The sequence below is a fragment of the Tiliqua scincoides genome, chromosome 13, assembly GCF_035046505.1.
Source record: "Tiliqua scincoides isolate rTilSci1 chromosome 13, rTilSci1.hap2, whole genome shotgun sequence".
Lineage (NCBI taxonomy): Eukaryota > Metazoa > Chordata > Lepidosauria > Squamata > Scincidae > Tiliqua > Tiliqua scincoides.
The window spans coordinates 6,143,423-6,163,699 of record NC_089833.1 but is presented as its reverse complement, the minus strand read 5'-3'; the positions used below and the strand labels follow the sequence as shown (position 1 = coordinate 6,163,699).

The following is a 20,277-nucleotide window of genomic DNA, read 5'->3' as shown; positions in this document are numbered from 1 at the left end:
GGCCTTGAGCTATTGCAAGACCTTCATTCATTCATATAATATGTTCATTTATGGAAATTTATTCAAATTTGAAATGTAAATTAATTCTTTTTTTCCTGGCCCCCCAGCACAGTGTGAGAGAGATCATGTGGCCCTCCTGCCAAAACGTTTGGACATCCCTGCTCTAGAGCAGTGGTTCTTACACACTTAGCTACGGGACCCACTTTTTAGAATGAGAATCTGCCAGGACCCACCAGAAGTGGTCATGACTGGATGTGACATCATCAAGCAGGAAAAAATTTTTCACAATCCTAGGCTGCAATCCTACACACACTTTCCCAGGAGTAAGTCCCATTTACTATCATTGTTAAAAGCATATACGTACTAGCTTGTTCAAAGTACAGGTCTGTCACATTTCCCCCAATGCCATGGGGGAATACCATGGGAGCATCACGACGAAAATATTCAAAATAAAATATTGAAATGAATGGGGACCCACCTGGAATTGGCTCGCAACCCACCTAGTGGGTTCCTGAAACACTGCTCTAGAGCTGGGGTCTCCAAACTTTTTGGCCAGAGGGCCGCATCAAATGTCTGGCACGGTTTTGAGGGCCAAAAAAAAATATTTAAATATAAAATTTATATAAATAAATTAGAGATGGAACTTAGATGTGTGAATAAATGAATGAATGGGCTCATTCATTCAACCTCTCTGGCCCTTAGAACACCCCCTAGATGCAACCAGAGCATAGTTCCAGAAATGTTTGGCAAAGTGGGCCAGGGGCTTTCAGGGAACAAGAGGCTGGCTGCGGGCCAGATAGAGGCTCGCCATGGGTTGCATCTGGCTCCCGGGCCGGGGTTTGGAGACCCCTGCTCTAGAGAAAAAGTGGCACATGGCATGCTGTGGGTTGGCGACCCCTAATGTCACTTATTTGTGTGATGGTCTCAAAGACCTAACTGGGCTCGAGGTACCTGAGTTTAGGTCCTTAAAAACTGTAAAAGGACCAGCTACGCAGGGCCTCAGCTAAATTTCCTTTAAAAACAAGTTAAAATAATGCTAGATGGTTGTTCAAATTTCTTATACCTGCATTCAGATCACAGCATTTCAACCTATCAGCTGGTTGGCAACCTTCAGTCTCGAAAGACTATGGTATAAGCCTACAGCACCCGGTATTCCCAGGCGGTCTCCCATCCAAGTACTAACCAGGCCTGACCCTGCTTAGCTTCCAAGATCAGACAAGATTGGGCATGTGCAGGGTAACAGTTGCTACTAAACCTATCAGCTACTCTCCATTGTTTGTTCTTTATATTCAATAAGGCTTGACTGAGCAAATAAAGTCATTCTGCCTTCCCGGCACGAATTCGGATTCTGCCATGCAGGGTTTCTGATGGGGGTGTAAATCACCTGCAGCGACTGAAGCTTTTCCTACACTCCCGTTATATACAGTACACGATTTCTCCGCAGTATGGGCTCTCTGATGGACTGTCAGGCTCTTCCTGCAACTGAAGGTCTTCCCACAGTCCTTGCATGTGTAGGGCTTCTCCCCTGTGTGGGTTCTCTGATGGAATGTAAGTTCACCTCTATGACTGAAGCTATTTCTGCATATCAGACAGGAATAGGGCTTCTCCCCTGTGTGGGTTCTCTGATGGTAAATCAGAAGGATGCTGCGGGCGAAGCACTTTCCACAGTCTTGGCACGCATAGGGCTTTTCCCCCGTGTGCATTCTCTTATGTATGGCAAGGCTGCTGCTCCGGTTAAAGCTCTTTCCGCACTCCTGGCACATATAAGGTTTTTCCCCTGTGTGGGTTCTGTGATGGGACATTAGATGGCTGCTGCGGGTAAAACACTTTCCGCACTCCTGGCACGCATAGGGTCTCTCTCCTGTGTGGGTTCTCTGATGGCTCAAGAGTTCCCCACTCTGACTGAAGCTCTTTCCGCACTCTTGACACATGTAAGGTTTCTCCCCCGTGTGAGTTCTCTGATGGGTCGAAAGAGTGCTGCTAAAACTGAAGCTCTTTCCGCACACCTGGCACGTATAGGGTTTCTCCCCCGTGTGGGTTCTCTGATGGGATCTGAGATAGCTGCTCCGACCGAAGGTCATGCCACACTCCTGGCACACATAAGGCTTCTCTCCTGTGTGAGTTCTCTGGTGTACTGTAAGAATGCTGCTGCAGCTGAAGCTCTTTCCACACACATTGCACATATATGGTCTCTCTCCCGTGTGAGTTCTCTGATGCATGGAAAGGACACTGCTGCAACTGAAGCTCTTTCCACACTCCTGGCACGAGTAAGGTTTTTCCCCGGTGTGGGTTCGGCGATGGTTTGTAAGGCTTTTTCTATAACTGAAGCTCTTTCCACACTCCTGGCATGTATAGGGTTTCTCCCCTGTGTGGGTTCTCTGATGGATTGTGAGTTCGCCACTGTGACTGAAGCTCTTTCCACACTCCTGGCACATGTAAGGTTTCTCCCCTGTGTGGGTTCTGTGATGGGTTGTAAAGCTGCCACTGCAGCTAAAGCTCTTTCCACACTCCTGGCAGGTATAAGGTTTCTCCCCTGTGTGGGTTCTCTGATGAATCGTAAGTTCACAGCTATGACTGAAGCTCTTTCCACACTCCTGGCATGTATAAGGTTTCTCTCCTGTGTGGGTTCTCTGATGGTTCAGGAGATTACTTCTGTGACCAAAGCTCTTTCCGCACTCCCGGCATGTATAGGGTTTCTCCCCTGTGTGGGTTCTCTGATGGGTTATAAGGTTACGGCTGCAACTGAAGCTCTTTCCGCACTCCTGGCATGTATAGGGTTTCTCCCCTGTGTGGGTTCTCTGATGGATTGTAAGGCTTCTCTTCCAACTAAAGCTTTTCCCGCACTCCAAGCACGGATAGGGTCTCTCCGCTGCGCGCATGCTTTGATGTGAGGAACGAGCCAGCTGCCTCTTTCTTCCCCCTTGGGCCCAAACCGATGCTGCTGAAATAAGGAAACACAGTCAGAGACCAAGGAACTAAACTCCAGACAGTCGGGGAAGTCTTTAGCCATTGTTTTTCCTCGCTCAAGTCTGGAACCAGAAAAGCCATGGACATCTGTGACTGCAGGACATCTGTGACTGCATCTGTGACTGCAGGATATCTGTGACTGCAGGACTGTGACTTAATTTTGAACCATGTTTGTGAAGAGGTGGAGAAAGAATATCAGAAAAATAAAGGCCACAACTAGATACCAAGAAAAAATTTTTTTAAAAAAAACAAAACAAAGGAAGAAGGCGACCTCCAGTTAGGGGCAAGATTTAGGGAAGACAAGATGGAAGGTCAGACCTCCAGCATTCCAAGGGGCACATCCATTTCTCAGTGGTGCAGATGGCATCCTTAGTTTGCAGGCTGTTGCATTCACAGTTTCCAGGCTCAGTTGGTTTGCTTGGAGATATTGCTGTTTACTACAGCTGAACATCTTGATCACCACAGTGCTCGTGTAAACAGTAACAAACCTAAATTGATCAAGAGATGCCAAAGGCACAGATTTGTTTGTTGCTTGTGGTCTGAAAACGGACCCAGTTGACATTTGGGCTAAGGATGGCAGGAAGGTCCGAGCACTTCTACAGAAGCCAGGATGATGGCTGGGGGAACACCTCCATCCACGCAAGGTGAAACTAGTTTTAAGTTCTCCTGCCACAACACACAAAGTGCTGGACACAGGGGATCATCGTCCTTTGGAGAAAGAATCATGAGAACGTACAGAGAGGCTAGCGTGGATACTCCTGAGCTAACTTAACGGCCCAGGGAATCAAAAAACAAAACAGTTAATATGGTCAAGGAAGAACTCAGGAGAGACATGGTGACAGCAAAAATGAAGGAAGTCCTGGTGCAGGGGTGGAGGGGAAAGTCCATGGCCAAAACAGGCCATTGCAAGGGCAGGACTTGAACCAGACTTCTCTGGGATTTGGCCTAGACCAGTGGTTTTCAATCTTTTAGCATCGGGACCCACTTTTTAGAATCTATCGGGACCCACCAGAAGTGATGTCACGCCCAGGAGTGACATAATCAAGCAGGGAAATTTTTCACAAACCTAGGCCTCAATCCTACCCACACTTACCCAGGAGTAAGTCCCATTTATTATCATTGTTAAAAGCATGTGTATAGTAGCCTGTTAAAAGAAATAGATCTGTTTCATTTCCCCAAATGCAGTCACGTACCACGGTAGCATCAAGTCAAATGTAATAAAAATAAAATATTGAAATGAATGGGACCCACCTAAAATTGGCTAGCGACCCACCTAGTGGGTTCGGATCTACAGTTTGAGAAACAGTGGCCTAGACCTTAGACAGGTGTATGTGTCTCTAATAGAGAGAAGCACAAGGGAAGCATTTTACCTTTGGTTCTTCTCAGACAACATTAGACCTGAAGAACCAGAAATAATCTCTGGCAAACATCTGGGAGTCCTTCTCAAGCTACAATTCATGTAAAGGATCCTATAGAGAGCCCTCAGAGTGGTTTGATTACATAAGTCTACAATGAAGTTACACTCGGATTGATAATCTTTTTGAGCTCTATTCTCCAACCTCTCCCTCAAAGAGAAATCTTTCATCCTTGCACCTTGTTCTTGACACATGAGGAAGAGCCAACATACACAGAGACACCTGTCCTTTGCCTCCATTTCAGCTTGCAATGCTACTCAAGATGTGTACAAGTATACTTGTTGTGTATCTCAGGTACCCCTTGGCGCACAAACACAAGGAGTGGTGCTCTGACGAAAGACCAGCCCACTCCACAGAGCAGCCAAGGGAAAAGATGTTCAATGCCTCCCAGCAAGATGGCACAATGTCCCCAGGACAGGACAACCCTCGTTTAGCAGGAGACCCCAGATCTCTGCAGGGTCAGACAGGGAGGACGCAGGGCCATCGGGTGTAGCTCCACCCATGTTCAGGTCACACAACCTCGCCACCCCCTGGTCATGTCCCATGGAGCAGAGGTTCCCACCTTGGCCATCTACCAACGAAGGCCCAGTCGACTTGCCTTACCTACAAAGGTCACGTTCTCATAATTGTCCATCATGACTGCCTCGTACAGACGGCTTTGGCATCGGTCCAGCAGAGCCCACTCTGCGCTGCTGAAATATACAGCCACCTCCGCAAATGAAACGGGCTCTGGAAGAAAAAGGAGAGATCCTTTATTACCAGGTCCCTGCAGGCTGTAACTGGAATCCCCCAAAGGAGACGTTCTAGCAAACGATGAGAACCTGCATGTTTCCAACAGGGTGCCAAGAGGTCTATGGGAAAGAGGTGGAGAGTGCTGACAGTCTCTTTGGTGTCACTGTCTAGCACTCACTCCAAGAGGAAAAGCACCAGTGAGCCAGGAAGATCAGTCCAAGTTGCTTGCTTGTCCCTTGCTCATCTCCCATCCCTGGCCTGGATGAGCTGCATCATTCCTGCTTCTCCTCAAGGGTGGGCTGTCCAGGGGATATTGGGACACTGTTGCATTGGGTCTGTCCTGAAGGAGGACAACTGTACAAGGATTTAATCTTGTACCCATGGACTGGTTGGCAACCTTCAGTCTCGAAAGACTATGGTATAAGCCTATAGCACCCGGTATTCCCAGGCGGTCTCCCATCCAAGTACTAACCAGGCCTGACCCTGCTTAGCTTCCAAGATCAGACGAGATCGGGAGATAGTGTTCAGTATAGGGAGATGGCTGGCAACCTTCAGTCTCGAAAGACTATGGTATAAGCCTACAGCACTCAGTATTCCCAGGCGGTCTCCCATCCAAGTACAAACCAGGCCTGACCCTGCTTAGCTTCTGAGATCAGACGAGATTGGGCACGTGCAGGGTAATTGACATCCTATGCCAAATTCCTTTGCAGTAATTGTGCTGACAGATGCAGAGGAGATTGGACAGAGTTTTGAAGCAACAACACTCAGGTTGGCTACATGCTGACTACCCTTCCCTTACACCTGTGTAACAACATCAACAGGCAATTTAACAGGGGAGGCCAGGCGGTGGGGCAGGCAATGATCCGGAGTGGGACTTAAGATCAGGGTACCAAATTAGGTTGTTTTCCAGGGATCTGGGGTTGCCAAAGGCCCTATTTGCAGTCGCCTCCCTGAGTCTCTCCCCCTCCCTCAGTTTGTTGGAAATGAATAAAATGGTAGCAGTGCCAGCTGAAGGGTTCCACCCATGCCAAAACTCACAGCGCAATCCAAACATGCACTGGAACATGCAGGCTGGCGGATCTGCGCTGTATCCAGCCCAGGTTTGGGGCTGGCTTGAGGCAAAGGGAAAAAATCCCCCTTACTCCAGGTAGGGCTGCAGCGGCCCCAATGGGTCTGCTCAGATCTGTGCCACCTGAAGAGGTGGTGTAGATCCTAGCAGAACAGCCTGGAGCTGCTCCGCACTGCCTGGGAACTGCCTGATCCTGGTGCCACCTCCTACTTCCTGCCTGCTTGCCCTCTCCCCTGTCCTGGAACGCCTCCTTTCCGTCCTCCCCACACCCCTTAGACCCCCACACTAGACTCAGTAATCATCTCTGGAAGACACTTCTCAGAGCCCTCTACAAACTACCATACCCAAGAGCACCATCACAGTGGTACGATAAGTCTATATAAGATCTGGTCTATACAGTCTATACAAGTCTATACAAGTTATATATATATATACAGTCTATATATAAGTCTATACAGATCTGGACTTTGTCTCTTTCGGTGCCCTGCATTCCAATCTCTCCCTGAAAAAGTTTTCATCCCAGCAACCTTTACTCTATACCAGGGGTGGCCAAACCCTGGCCCTGGGGCCACTTGCGGCCCTCAAGGCCTCTCAATGTGGCCCTCAGGGAGCCCCCAGTCTCCAATGAGCCTCTGGCCCTCCGGAGATTTGTTAGAACACCCACTGGCCCAACACAACCGCTCTCAGTGTGAGGACGACTGTTTGACCTCTTGCATGAGATGTGGGATGGGGGCTCCCTCCACTGCTTGTTGTTTCACGTCTGTGATGCAGTAGTGGCAGCAAAGGAAAGGCCAGCCTTGCTTTTTGCAAGGCCTTTTATAGGCCTTGAGCTATTGGAAGACTTTCATTTATATAAGTTCATCTTTAATATATTCATTTATGTAAACTTATGTAAATTTATTCAAATTTTAAATATAAATTAATTATTTTCTTCCCTGGCCCCCGACACAGTGTCAGAGAGACGATGTGGCCCTCCTGCCAAAAACTTTGGACACCCCTGCTCTATACATCAGGAAGTGCCAAATGCACCCGGAGACATCTGTCCCTAGTTCTTGTCCCATCTGTGCTTGCAATGCCACTGCACATGTCTTGCATGTCATACCTGTGGCGCCCCAAAACAGGGGAAGGCACCCACCAAGACCAGGCCATCTCCTCTGCACTACAGCTCAGGGACAACCTATCCAAGATCATCTAGCCAAACCTTGGCTCAACGTCCCGAGGTTGGGGTCACCTTGGGACTTCATCAAGGTCTTCATCAAGGGACCCCAGATCTGTGTTGTACCACAAAGCATGGATTTGGGGGCATCAAGAAGAGCAGCCCCACTCATGCCCAGATCATGCAGTCTAACCCTGGCAACATCCAATGGAGCAGTGGTTCCCACTGGGGTTTACTATCAATTAAGGCAGGCGTGGGTAAACTTCAGCTTTAGGGATGCTAGACCTTTGACAATTGTGTAGGAGAATTTCAGCAAGTGTAGCTTGTCATCTGTGAAATTCCCTCTTCTATGCAAAGGTCCAGGATCCCTCAAGCTGAAAGTTTGCCCACCCCTGAATTAAGGCCCAGAGGACCCTCCTTACCTGCAGAGGTGACATTCTCCTGCAACTCCATCGTGACGGCCTCCTACCGGTGGCTCAGGGGTGGATCCGGTAGAGCCCACTCTTCACCACCAAAATACACGGCTACCTCCGCGAATGAAAGGGGCTCTGAAAGAAACGGGAGAGGTTCTTTATAACCAGCTCGGATCAGTGTGAGGATGCAATCCAGAAGATGGTTCCACTTCCCACAGTTGAGCAGAACTTGCATGTGCCCTGAGGGATGCTGCCAAGAGCTGTTTGAGAAAACGGTGGGGAAAGTTGACACAAGGGGCTCTCTGGCACTTGCTCCAGGAGGTGCAACTCTTTGGACAAAGGAGGAGATGATCGAGCTGCCCCTGTGCTCATCCCCTTACCCGCCAAGCCAGCCAGAAGCCTCGCAGGGGCACAACGCAGCCTACTAGGTCTTTCTTTGCAGGGGTCTTCCCCAGTGCATCCCACCCAGAGCCAGATCCAGACCCCCCCCCTTCTCTCACCCCTTGCAATAAAGAACCTTCTGCTTTCCTGCCTCCCTGGGACAGCTCCAGCATCTGCTCCTAGCCCATCGCTCTTTCTTTGCAGGGGTCTTCCCCAGTGCAACCAGTTCGTCCCACCCAGAGCGAGATCCAGAACCCCCCTTTATCTCCCCCCTTGCAATAAAGAACCCTCTGCTTTCCTGCCTCCAGCACCTGCACCTAGTCAATTGCTTCCCTGCTCTAGCCTTCCACTTACCTCCATCTTCCAACACCCCCCTCCAGCAAGCCTTCCCTCCCCCTTTCCAGATCACAGTCACATGATCAGCACTGGCTGCTGGGAGATGTAGTCTTTAGGTCCAGCAGTCCCTTTATTGCACATCACCTTGAACAATATACCTGTTTTTTGCCCTTGCCCTGATTCGCCTTTCTTCACCCACAGAGCACCGTTTCGTTACTTCTTGTTCTTTTAAAAAAATTTTAACTTTATTATAATAAAAGAAAGAGAAAAAAAGGAAACACACAATAAAACGAAAAGAAAAACAACTAATTTTAACAAGTTTTAAAGTACAGATAAAGAAAACCTCTAATAACGTAGCATGAGCAAAGTCAAATATTCCCGTGTCATTACTTCTAAAACATTTTTTTTCAAGGCTTGTCCCCCGGGGTACCACTTTACATAGTCCACCTTTTCAAAGTTACCACTGGAAGAAACCGGTGATGACATCATTACCAGTTACTTCTGAGTTGGGAGGCCAGATGCAACACCAGTAAGAGGCACAGGGTGGGCAGGAGGGCTTTTTTGAGTGCAGAAAAGCATGCTTTGGAGTCTCCTACCTGTCGTACACTTGGGTCTCACTCCCAGGGTTTTGGGGTGCTCAGAGTTGTTGGTTCTGAACCGTAGAGCCCTCAAAGATCCCTGTTCGGTAGTACTGCCACCACCCTGTAAGAGCCAGTGCCTCAATCCAGGGAAACCGAGACCCTCTAGGCTTAACTATATCCCTTGTAGGCACTGAGCACTTTCTTTACTTAAAGTCTCAGTCCTCAAGTTTCTAGTCCACAATGAGGATTTTTGGTAGCTTGCTGAACAGCTAGGCAGGATTCTGAACCTTTGTCCCCAACAGACAATGAACCAACATGGTAAAAAGATTTTCTACTTTATTAAATACATAGGGTTACAAAAGGCAGCAAATGCTAGAGGCATAAAAACCTTCTAGGAAACATATCAGCATAAAACAACAAAGCTAACTGGCTAATTCTATTAATCCCTGACTCTCACCTGGGTCAGCTTCTTTTGTAGATCCTCAGTTACCTAAGAGGCCACATGGTCCTGGTGGGGCAGGATGTGCACCCACCACCTCTCTCAGAGACAAGGAACAAAGACCCTGTCCTCCAGGAAGTGGGGCTGGAAGCTCACCCTCTCAGCTCTTCCCTCCTCCCTGGAGATCTGCAGCTGCATTCCATCCTTGATGGGCATCTTTCTGGCTGCCTAGGTGCTACATAATCACCTTCCATTGAGATGTAAATCCTAGCAGCTAGGAAATGCAAGCCACTTCTGCATTACTGCTTCTGTTCAGGCCTTGCAATGCTACTAGGCCTGAACTGTACATATCCATGACACTACCACTGTTCCTTGTCTTGCTGCTGGGATGCAGGTGTCCAGGAGTCCCATGAGGTCACTGTCCTCCTCCTTTGGTTCCTCTCCAAATGACCTGGAGCATCTCCTCCCTTGAGATCTTCATCCACTCATGCTTCCAGCATGGATAAGAGTAATTTCTTGAAAACTATTCTAATAGTTATGTCTATGGCTAATATTATAATGCCGTTGTACAAATCGATGGTAAGGCCACACCTGGAGTATTGTGTCCAGTTCTAGTCGCCACATCTCAAAAAAGACATAGTGGAAATGGAAAAGGTGCAAAAGAGAGCGACTAAGTTGATTACAGGGCTGGGGCACCTTCCTTACAAGGAAAGGCTACGGCGTTTGGGCCTCTTCAGCCTAGAAAAGATGCCTGAGGGGGGACATGATTGAGACATACATAATTATGCTGGGGATGGACAGAGTGGATAGGGAGATGCTCTTTACACTCTCACATAACACCAGAACCAGGGGACATCCGCTAAAATTGAGTGTTGGGAGAGTTAGAACAGACAAAAGAAAATATTTCTTTACTCAGCGTGTGGTTGGTCTGTGGAACTCCTTGCCACAGGATGTGGTGATGGTGTCTGGCCTGGACGCCTTTAAAAGGGGATTGGACAAGTTTCTGGAGGAAAAAACCGTTACGGGTTACAAGCCATGATGTGTATGCACAACCTCCTGATTTTAGAAATGGGCTATGTCAGAATGCCAGTGCACCAGGATGCAGGTCTCTTGTTATCTGGTGTGCTCCCTGGGGCATTTGGTGGGCCACTGTGAGATACAGGAAGCTGAACTAGATGGGCCTATGGCCTGATGCAGTGGGGTTGTTCTTATATTCTGGGCAGACCCCCAACACAGCGAGCACGTTTTTGATACCCCTCCAAAATCCTTCCCCCTTCCTCCCCCCCATGTCCCTCCCATCAAACTGGCCAGGAGAAAGTTGGAGGAGTGAAGCGCATGGGTGTTTCTAGAGTTTGGGCTGTTCTTGGAACATCTTTCTCTCGATACCGAGCTAAACAAACACATCGGTAAAGCAGCTACCACGTTTTCCAGACTCACAAAGAGAGTCTGGTCCAACAAGAAGCTGACGGAACATACCAAGATCCAGGTCTACAGAGCTTTCGTCCTGGGTACACTTCTGTACTGCAGCGAGTCATGGACTCTTCACTCACAACACGAGAGGAAACTGAATGCTTTCCACATGCGCTGCCTCCGACATATTCTCGGTATCACCTGGCAGGACAAAGTTCCAAACAACACAGTCCTGGAACGTGCTGGAATCCCTAGCATGTATGCACTACTGAAACAGAGACACCTGCGTTGGCTCGGTCATGTCGTGAGAATGGATGATGGCCGGATCCCAAAGTATCTCCTCTATGGAGAACTCGTGCAAGGAAAGCGCCCTACAGGTAGACCACAGCTGCGATACAAGGACATCTGCAAGAGGGATCTGAAGGCCTTAGGAGTGGACCTCAACAGGTGGGAAACCCTGGCCTCTGAGCGGCCCGCTTGGAGGCAGGCTGTGCAACATGGCCTTTCCCAGTTTGAAGAGACACTTGGCCAACAGTCTGAGGCTAAGAGGCAAAGAAGGAAGGCCCATAGCCAGGGAGACAGGCCAGGGACAGACTGCACTTGCTCCCAGTGTGGAAGGGATTGTCACTCCCGAATTGGCCTTTTCAGCCACACTAGACGCTGTTCCAGAACCACCTTTCAGAGTCTTACCATAGTCTTTCGAGACTGAAGGTTGCCAACTATTGGAACATCTGAACCATCCGTGGGAGTACATGTGAAGCATTGGCGTGAAGAGGGAAGGGCAGCTCCCATCAGTCTGGGAAAGATCGCCCAAGGGCAACATCAAGGGGAGCTCTTTCATACTCCAAATTCTCCCGGAAAATCTTTTCTTTCTTTTGGTTTTAGGGTTTTGCCAAATGCAAACCCCATAAACAAATTGGGGAGGGGGAGTGCCTGGGCTGAGAGTGACTTATGAAACCCTTCTTCTTTCTAGGGAACATGGGGGTGGTCCTCTTGAACTTATCAAGCATTCAAAGTGCATCTTGAAGCTATTTTGAGTCTGGCCGGATCACATTTGCCTGATGTATTCAGAGGGTCAGTGGCTCTTCAAGGCATTCACCCACCCAGCAACCAAGGGACCCTCTGGATAGCAAGAGCTGGTGATCTTCCGCACCCACAGAATGGACTGAGGGCTGGTTCAGATGGTATTTCTAAACTAGGCATCACATGCAGAGGGACTGTTTGACATGTAGTCAGTTCTCTGCAAATTCACGTATTCACAAGGGGCAGAATTGCTACCCGCCTCTCATTATCCGCAGCTGTGTTCTCGGTTATCCGCTATGCAGAGACCTTCCAGAGGCTGCAGGGACCTTCAGAATGGCATCTGTGACCGGCGCTGACCCCTTTAAATGGCCGGTGGAAGCTTCAGCTTCTGCCCGGCATTTTAAAGGTGTCTATGGGGCACCATTGTGAAGGTCCTTGCAAACTCTGGAAGCTCCCTGTAACACCTTTTGGCACTTTGTGCTGCACTCTGCTGGCTTCCTCAGGGTCTCTGCTGGATTATCCTGATGGCAGGTAAGGCACCCCTTCCTCCCTAGGGTACCACTGATCCTATAGGATCAATGGGCTTAGGTGCAAGGGGTACCCTAGGGAGGAAGGGGTACCTAAAGGATCAATGGTTTGTTATTTGCAAATTCGCTATCTGCAAGGGTTTCCAGGAATCTAACCCTAGTGGATAACGAGGACTGACTGTAGATCCTCTCTCTCTACACACACACACCATTGAAGAAAGTCTCCCAGAAGTGCTGGGAGGTGACAGGCCTTATGTACTTTCTGCTCTGCTTGTCTCTGCTTACCTCTGCAAGTCTTTTACTGGTAAGGTCAGTTCAGGGCTGCAGATGTTGTCTGAACAGACACTAAGGGAGGCAGGACTGGGGAAGCTGGAGAAGTAAATGGTAGATCTTGAGGAAGAAGGGCAGAGGAGCTGGCTGGAGCCAGGTCAGTCTGAAAGGGAAGAGTCTGAGAGCGGGATGCCTTTATGGAGAGGGGAATCAGCTTTTTAGGGAAAGCTTCTAGTGGTCTGAAAAGCGAAAGAGGTTATAGTTTTTATTTATTTATTTAAAAGATTAATCTACTGCTTTCCAGGTACTCAGAGCAGTGCACGTACAACATAAAAGTAAAACATACAGAAAATAAAAACATCTAAATGTAAATATTAGACCAGTGTTTCTCAACCAGTGGTATGATTACCACCAGTGGTACTTGAAGTCGTGTCTGGTGGTACTCACAGGACCCCTGGAACCTGCCTCCCAGCAGTGAGACCAGGAACATGACGCAACAGCGGTAGGAGACCTGACTTGGCAGGCAGAGCTCCAAAGCATGCTTTTCTGGGCTTGAAAAAGCCCTCCACCCCGAGCCTCTTACTGGTATTGGTCACGCTGCATCTGGCCTCCCAACCCAGAAGTAACTGGTAATGATGTCATCGGCAAGTACTTCCAGTGATACTTCGAATCGGTGAATCATGGGAAGTGGTACCGCAGAGGAAAACCTTGAGAAACACTGTATTAGACTAAAACCACCAAAACAATTAAAAAACAATACAAGAGCAGATGAAAATATAAAATAATTTGTCCTGAGTGCTTTCAACAAACTATTAATCGTTTTATCTTCCTTTTTGCTATTGGATTTGATATAGGGAAGTAGTCCTTGCCATAGGTGTGGTGATGGCATCTGGCCTGGACGCCTTTAAAAGGGGATTGGAAGAGTTTCTGGAGGAAAAATCCATTATGGGTTACAAGCCATGATGTGTATGCGCAACCTCCTGATTTTAGAAATGGGCTATGTCAGAATGCCAGATGCAAGGGAGGGCATCAGAATGAGCTCTCTTGTTATCTGGTGTGCTCCCTGGGGCATTTGATGGGCCGCTGTGAGATACGGGAAGCTGGACTAGATGGGCCTGTGGCCTGATCCAGTGGGGCTGTTCTTATGTTCTTAGGTAAGTTTAAAAAAACCTTTCCTCCCCGGTGGCAGCGCGATCATGGCAATTGCCCCCCTTAAGTGGGCAGCAACAGAGGTTCCAAGGCAGGGGCAGTTTGGGAACCTCTAAACTATACACTACAATCCACAATTTAATACATATTAGACTGCATATACTTTGTTCATATTTTCCTATACACTTTGCTCAACAGATGAAACATCCCAAACTAGATCAAGTTGAGAACACCAGTTTTACTCGTTAGGGTTGGTGAGTCTTTAACCAGGGATCGAGAACTGCCCATGAACCTTACTAAATTCTTAGTTCCGTTACTGTTCAAAGAGTTAGACCCTCTGCTATAAAAGGATCTAAAACACATGAAACCGAATCAATTGGTTTTTCACTGGATTTTTTAAGTTTCTATCCATTCCCTGGAGTTTATCAAAGGGTAAAGCAAAGAATGCTAGACACTGAGGCACAAAACCTCTTTGAACTTGCTTCTAGAATTTGCTCCCCTCTTAATTTCTCTATCCTGCTAAAGTATGGGCAAATGGCTCCTTATCTGAGTATTCTGATCAACCCCTCTGAACGTCGTGCAATCTCTTTAGCAAGATTCAATGTGTTTCCATTCAAGGTCACAGAAGGCAGATATAGGCAAATACCATATAAAGAACGCCTCTGTCCTTGTAATTTGGGAAATGTTGAATCAATCATACACATTCTTTTTTATTGTCCTTGGCACACTAGATCCCGCCACACTTACATGACTCCACTTCTCGGCAAAATGAATGGGCTTTTGGATGAGGCAAAACTGAAGTGTCTCCTAAATGACTGCTCACCAGATGTGCTAGAGGGAATTTCTAAATTTTTACTTTTGGTGATTTCTAAGCCTTCTTAATGTAATTTGTCAAAAATGTTGCTATTTTATGTTGAACTGTAAATGTTTTATTAGTAATTTAGTATCTTAACTCCGTTTTTGATAAACGGGATTAGGACTAATTATGTTTGCTTTTATGATTTCTCTATATATGCCTAATAAAGGTTCATTCATTCATTCATTCACTCACATGAAACCATATAGCCACTTAGCTGTAGTAATGAAACCTAGCGAATGCTTGCTGATTAATGCATGGGGTAGTGAACGCCTGTTGGAGTAATCAAGAACTTTGGGTAGGCACTAGCCACTACCAGGATAAGGCTGCGGCAAGATTACAGTTGTGGGACCCCAATACTTCAGGGTTATACATACACATCATGTACCATTCACCATGATTATGTGAAATCACTCTATGATTTGTTCTTAGGTGTTCACTACACCTCCAAAATCTTATACACTTGCAAGGATTGGGTAGTTCCTTAAAACTCAAAGAGTATTATATGGTCAACAAGCTAACTTGCTCACATTTTATATGTTCATCAGTTGAGATCCCCCTTTGGGCTTCCTCATCCGAAGTGCTCTGGACCAGAAGCATTCTGGGTAACGGATTTTTCCGTATTTCAGAGTACTTGCATATACATAATAAGAGATGTCGGGGATGGGGCCCAAGTCCAAACACAAAATTCATTTGTTTCATATGCCCCTTATGCACATAGCCTGAAGGTCATTTTATACAATATTTCTAATAATTTTGGGCATGAAACAAGGCTTGTGCAAGAAACACAGTTTATGATTTCAATTCTTCAGGCAAAAAAAAATTTTTTTAAAGTCATGCTGACACTAAAAAAAAGTCCCATATTTCAGAATACTCCGTACTGAGAAATTTCAGATAAGGGATGCCCGACCTGAACTTGTCAGGGCCCATGAATCTGTCAGGACCCACCGGAAGTGATGTCATGAGCAGAAGTGACATCAACAGGCAAGGAAATTTTTAACAATCCTAGGTTGTTTCTACCCACACTTACCCAGGAGTAAGTCCCATAGACTACCATTGTTAAAAGAATACACATAGAGTTAAAAATACAGGTCTGCCACTTTCCCCAAATGCAGTCACATACCATGGGAGCATCAAGTCTAATATATGAAAAATAAAACATTGAAATGAATGGAGACCCAAATGAAATTGACCTGGGTCCCGACCCACAGTTTGAGAAACACTGTGTAAACTTATAATGCCTCCTATATGAATGCACAGAGTGTATTGCTTAAAAATCCCAGTACCCAAAAGGCTCTGAATAACTATAAAAGGGCTTGGCAACCTTTAGGCTTGCCAAAGAAGTCATATTGGAAAAGGGCGAATAAGGGTTTAAGAGTCTAGGAGTAAAGGGTGAACATTACAGGCCATTGTTGATATGGTAATGAATTAGCACGTTGGCCCTAGAATTACTGGTTCAAAATTTTAGGGTCAAAACGGGGGACGACGACGATAGGGAGAAATTAAATTGTAAGCTGAAGGTACAACACTACATTATACATATATCATACCTACAAAATAACTGCAAGTTATATTCAGGTCCAGCTGGTTATATTCAAAGCACCAAAATAGTCAAAATATTCTTTGGCTCTTATAAATGGGTGAAATAGCTAGCTAAGAAAGGGCACAACCCTAACCAGGTCTACTCAGAAGTAAGTTCTATTTTGCTCAATGGTGCTGACTCTCAGGAAAGTGTGGTTAGGATTGCAGCCAAAGTTGTGTAAAATAAACTGACAAAAATGAGATGGTTTGTATTCCCTGGAAGGGTCAAGACAACCCTTTGAGAAGGCAAAGTCTTGGTGGGACAGATAAATTACAGGGGACAGTCTGGAATGTGTTTTTGTCTAATAGAATGGGTACTGGGATTGTACTTACAACCAAATGTAACCTGTTCATGTAACTCAGGGGTAGCTAATCTGCGGTACGCAGGCACTTTTTAAGTGGCACTCTGTGGGTCCCTCTGCCTCAAGATCCCCTGGTAGAGGCCAGAACTACCTTTGGGCACCCAGGATATCTCACGGCAGAGATCAGGTCTGTTACCAAAAAGGGCTGTTTTGTTTAGGGGAATTAGTATATTAGCCTTTTGGAAACTTTTAGGATCGCAGGCTGGATAGCAAGACAGCGTAAAGCAAAGAAATCCCTTGTTTAGCTTAAAGAGGAGACTGGGAGAAAGAAAACTTTCAATCAAAGATTATATTTTTATTACAAAACACACAAAGGTAAACGTAATACACATTTCTTGGTTCTAGTACTTGAAAAATGTACCTAGTTTTTATGGTGGTTGCATGTGCTATGTATTTGGTGCATCCGAAAAGGAATCAGAAACAGATAGATTGTAGGGAAGGATTTTAGGGGTCCCTTAATCTGCTAAACCCAGTTTGCTAACTAAAGATGGGGAAGAAGGGGAGGAATAGGTAGGATGGAAGGGAGAGAGTTGTAGACGCAAGATATATTTACCTGTCCTGGGGAACGGTTGGATGGGAAAAAGTCCTAGGAAGGACCATTCCCTTGGGAGGGCAGCCAGAGAGAGACACATGTGCTCTGAGCTTTCTCTTAACGGGATGTGGCTGACCTAGAATGACCCGGATGTGTCCTAGTGCTGGTCTAGATGCGCATGCTCAGTACACACAATGGTACACGTGGAGTATGTAATAAAGACATGATGATGAAGTCAGCTTACCAGCCAGGCTGACCTTCTGGGGGAGGGAGGCATTTTGCATAAGGTGCTTAAGAGTGATAAAGCTACAACAAAAGAACAATAGACTTGCACCTCCAGAGGTGCATGCTTGTTTTGCATAATCAGGAGACATTCCTTGACTGGAGGAGGGGATGTAATCACCCTGAGCTTTGCAAACTTGTGACTTCTACCAGGGCCTTGGAAAAAGTGTACTGGGGGGAAGGGTGTATTCTGAGGTTTTACCTGCATGAGTTTTTTGTCCATAATACATACAAAATCACAACTTGGAAGGGAAAAGGAGATTTTCACGGAACAGGTCTTTCCTGTGGCTTTGAGTGGCCACTCAAAGTGATGGAATCCTGTGACCTAGAATCCACCTTGAGATCCTGGAGGGGGTGTCAGGATTACTGGCCACTCGGGGCTGGCCACCCTGCACTTGGTACACTAACTGGTGGAGTGGCACATTCAAGGTTCTCCAGAGAAAAAGTGGCTTGTGATGTGCTGTGTGTTGGCCACCCATGACATAACTTGTTTGGGTGACGGCATCAAAGACCTAACTGGGCTCAAAGTACCTAAGTTTGGGTCCCTGAAAATTGTAAAAGAACCAGCTATGCAGGCCTCAGCTAGATTTCCTTTAAAAAAAAAAAAGATTAAAATAACTATAAGTGGTTGTTCAAATTTATTATATCTGCATTCAGATCGCAGCATTTCAACCTACCAACTACTCTCCATTGTGTGTCCTTTACATTCAACAAGGCTTGACTGAGCAAATAAGGTCATTCTGCCTTCCTGGCATGAATTCAGATTCCGCCATGCAGGGTTTCTGATGGGGGTGTAAACCTCCTGCAGTGACTGAAGCTTTTTCTACACTCCCATCACGTATCTGATGTCTCCATGGTATGTCCTCTCTGATGGACTAGAAAGCTCTTCCTGAAACTGAAGGCCTTTCCACAGTCTTTGCATGTGTAGCGCTTCTCCCCTGTGTGGCTCCTCTGATGGGAATTAAGGTTGCTTCTTTGATGGAAGCCCTTTCCACATATCAGACACGTATAGGGTTTTTCCCCTGTGTGGATTCTTTGATGGCATGTTAGAAGGATGCTGGAACGGAAGCCCTTTCCACATTCTCGGCACGCATACGGCTTTTCCCCCGTGTGGGTTCTCTTATGTGCCGTAAGAATGCTGCCACGACTGAAGCTCTTTCCACACTCCTGACATGCAAAAGGCTTCTCCCCCGTGTGAGTTCTCTGATGGGATGTCAGATTGCTCCTGCGAGTAAAACACTTCCCACACTCCCGGCACTTATAGGGTCTCTCTCCTGTGTGGGTTTTCCGATGGGCCGTAAGTTTGCCACTGTGACTGAAGCTCTTTCCGCACTCTTGACACGCATAAGGCTTCTCCCCTGTGTGCATTCTCTGATGGATAGTAAGTTTACAACTGTGACTGAAGCTCTTTCCACACTCCCGGCATGTATAAGGGTGCTCTCCTGTGTGGGTTCTCTGATGTGTTGTAAGGTTCGTTCTGTAACTAAAGCTCTTTCCACACACCTGGCACATATAGGGCTTCTCCCCTGTGTGGGTTCTCCGGTGGGATGTTAGATGGCCGCTGCGAGAAAAGCACTTTCCACACTCTGAACACGTATAAGGTTTCTCCCCTGTGTGAGTTCTTCGATGCACGCTAAGCTCACAACTGTAACTGAAGTTCTTGCCACACTCTTGGCATCTATGAGGGTTCTCCCCTTTGTGGGTCCTCTGATGAGATACAAGGACTTTCTTAGCAATGAAGCTCTTGCCACACTCCTGGCACGCATACGGTTTCTCCCCTGTGTGGATTTTCTGATGGGTTGTAAGACTGTCCCTGCATATGAAACTCTTTCCACACTCCTGGCACGAATATGGTTTCTCCCCCGTGTGGGTTCTCTGATGGCGTTGCAGCTGGTGACTATGACCGAACATCTTTCCACACTCCTGGCATGTATAGGGTTTCTCACCTGTATGGGTTCTCTGATGGGATGCTAGATAGCTCCTCGTAATAAAGCTCTTTCCACAACCACTACACGTGTAAGGTTTTTCCCCCGTGTGGGTCCTCTGATGGTTTGTAAGGTTACGGCTGCAGCTGAAGCTCTTCCCGCACTCTGGACATGTATAAGGTTTCTCCCCTGTGTGAGTTCTCTGATGAACAATAAGTTCTGAACTGTAACTGAAGTTCTTCCCACACTCCTGGCATCTATAAGGGTTCTCCCCTATGTGGATTCTCTGGTGAGATACAAGGGCTTTCTTAGCAATGAAGCTCTTTCCACACTCCGGGCAGGTATATGGCTTCTCCCCTGTGTGGGTTCTCCGATGGGTTGTAAGACTGTCCCTGCATATGAAGCTCTTTCCACACTCCTGGCACATATATGGTTTCTCCCCAGTGTGGGTTCTTTGATGGCGTCGCAGTTGGCCATTATGACTGAATCTCTTTCCACACTCCTGGCATGTATATGGTTTCTCTCCTGTGTGGGTTCTCTGATGGGATATTAGATAGCTCCGTGTAATAAAGCTCTTTCCACACTCAGTACATGTATAGGGTTTTTCCCCCGTGTGGGTCCTCTGGTGGTTTGTAAGGTTACGGCCGCAACTGAAGCTCTTTCCGCACTCCTCGCACGTATATGGCTTCTCTGATATGTGGGTTTTCTGATGGCTTGTAAGGCTTCTCCTCCAACTCTTTCGACACTCCAAGCCCCCAGGTCTCTCCCCTGCCTGGATCCTTTGAGGTGAAGAGTGAATCAGCTGCTTCTTTTTTACAACTTGGTTCCAAACAGATGCTGTTGAAAGAAGGTGAGAAACACAATCAGAGAC

The 20,277-nt window shown here is 46.9% G+C and overlaps 1 protein-coding gene and 1 pseudogene across 1 annotated transcript in view; both read right to left on the bottom strand.

The window, feature by feature from the left end:
• Positions 1-1,134: 1,134 nt before the first annotated feature.
• LOC136633877 (5S ribosomal RNA) lies at positions 1,135-1,254 on the bottom strand (annotated as a pseudogene).
• The window catches only part of LOC136663855 (zinc finger protein 850-like), a 35,507-nt gene continuing 16,484 nt past the window's right edge, over positions 1,255-20,277 (bottom strand). Inside the window, exons 5-6 of the mRNA XM_066640815.1 lie at positions 18,320-20,243; positions 1,255-2,880 (exon numbers count right to left, since the gene is read on the bottom strand). Coding sequence (XP_066496912.1) covers positions 1,290-2,880; positions 18,320-20,243 — 3,515 coding nt within the window. The 3' untranslated portion in view covers positions 1,255-1,289. The remainder of the gene's footprint in view (positions 2,881-18,319; positions 20,244-20,277) is intronic.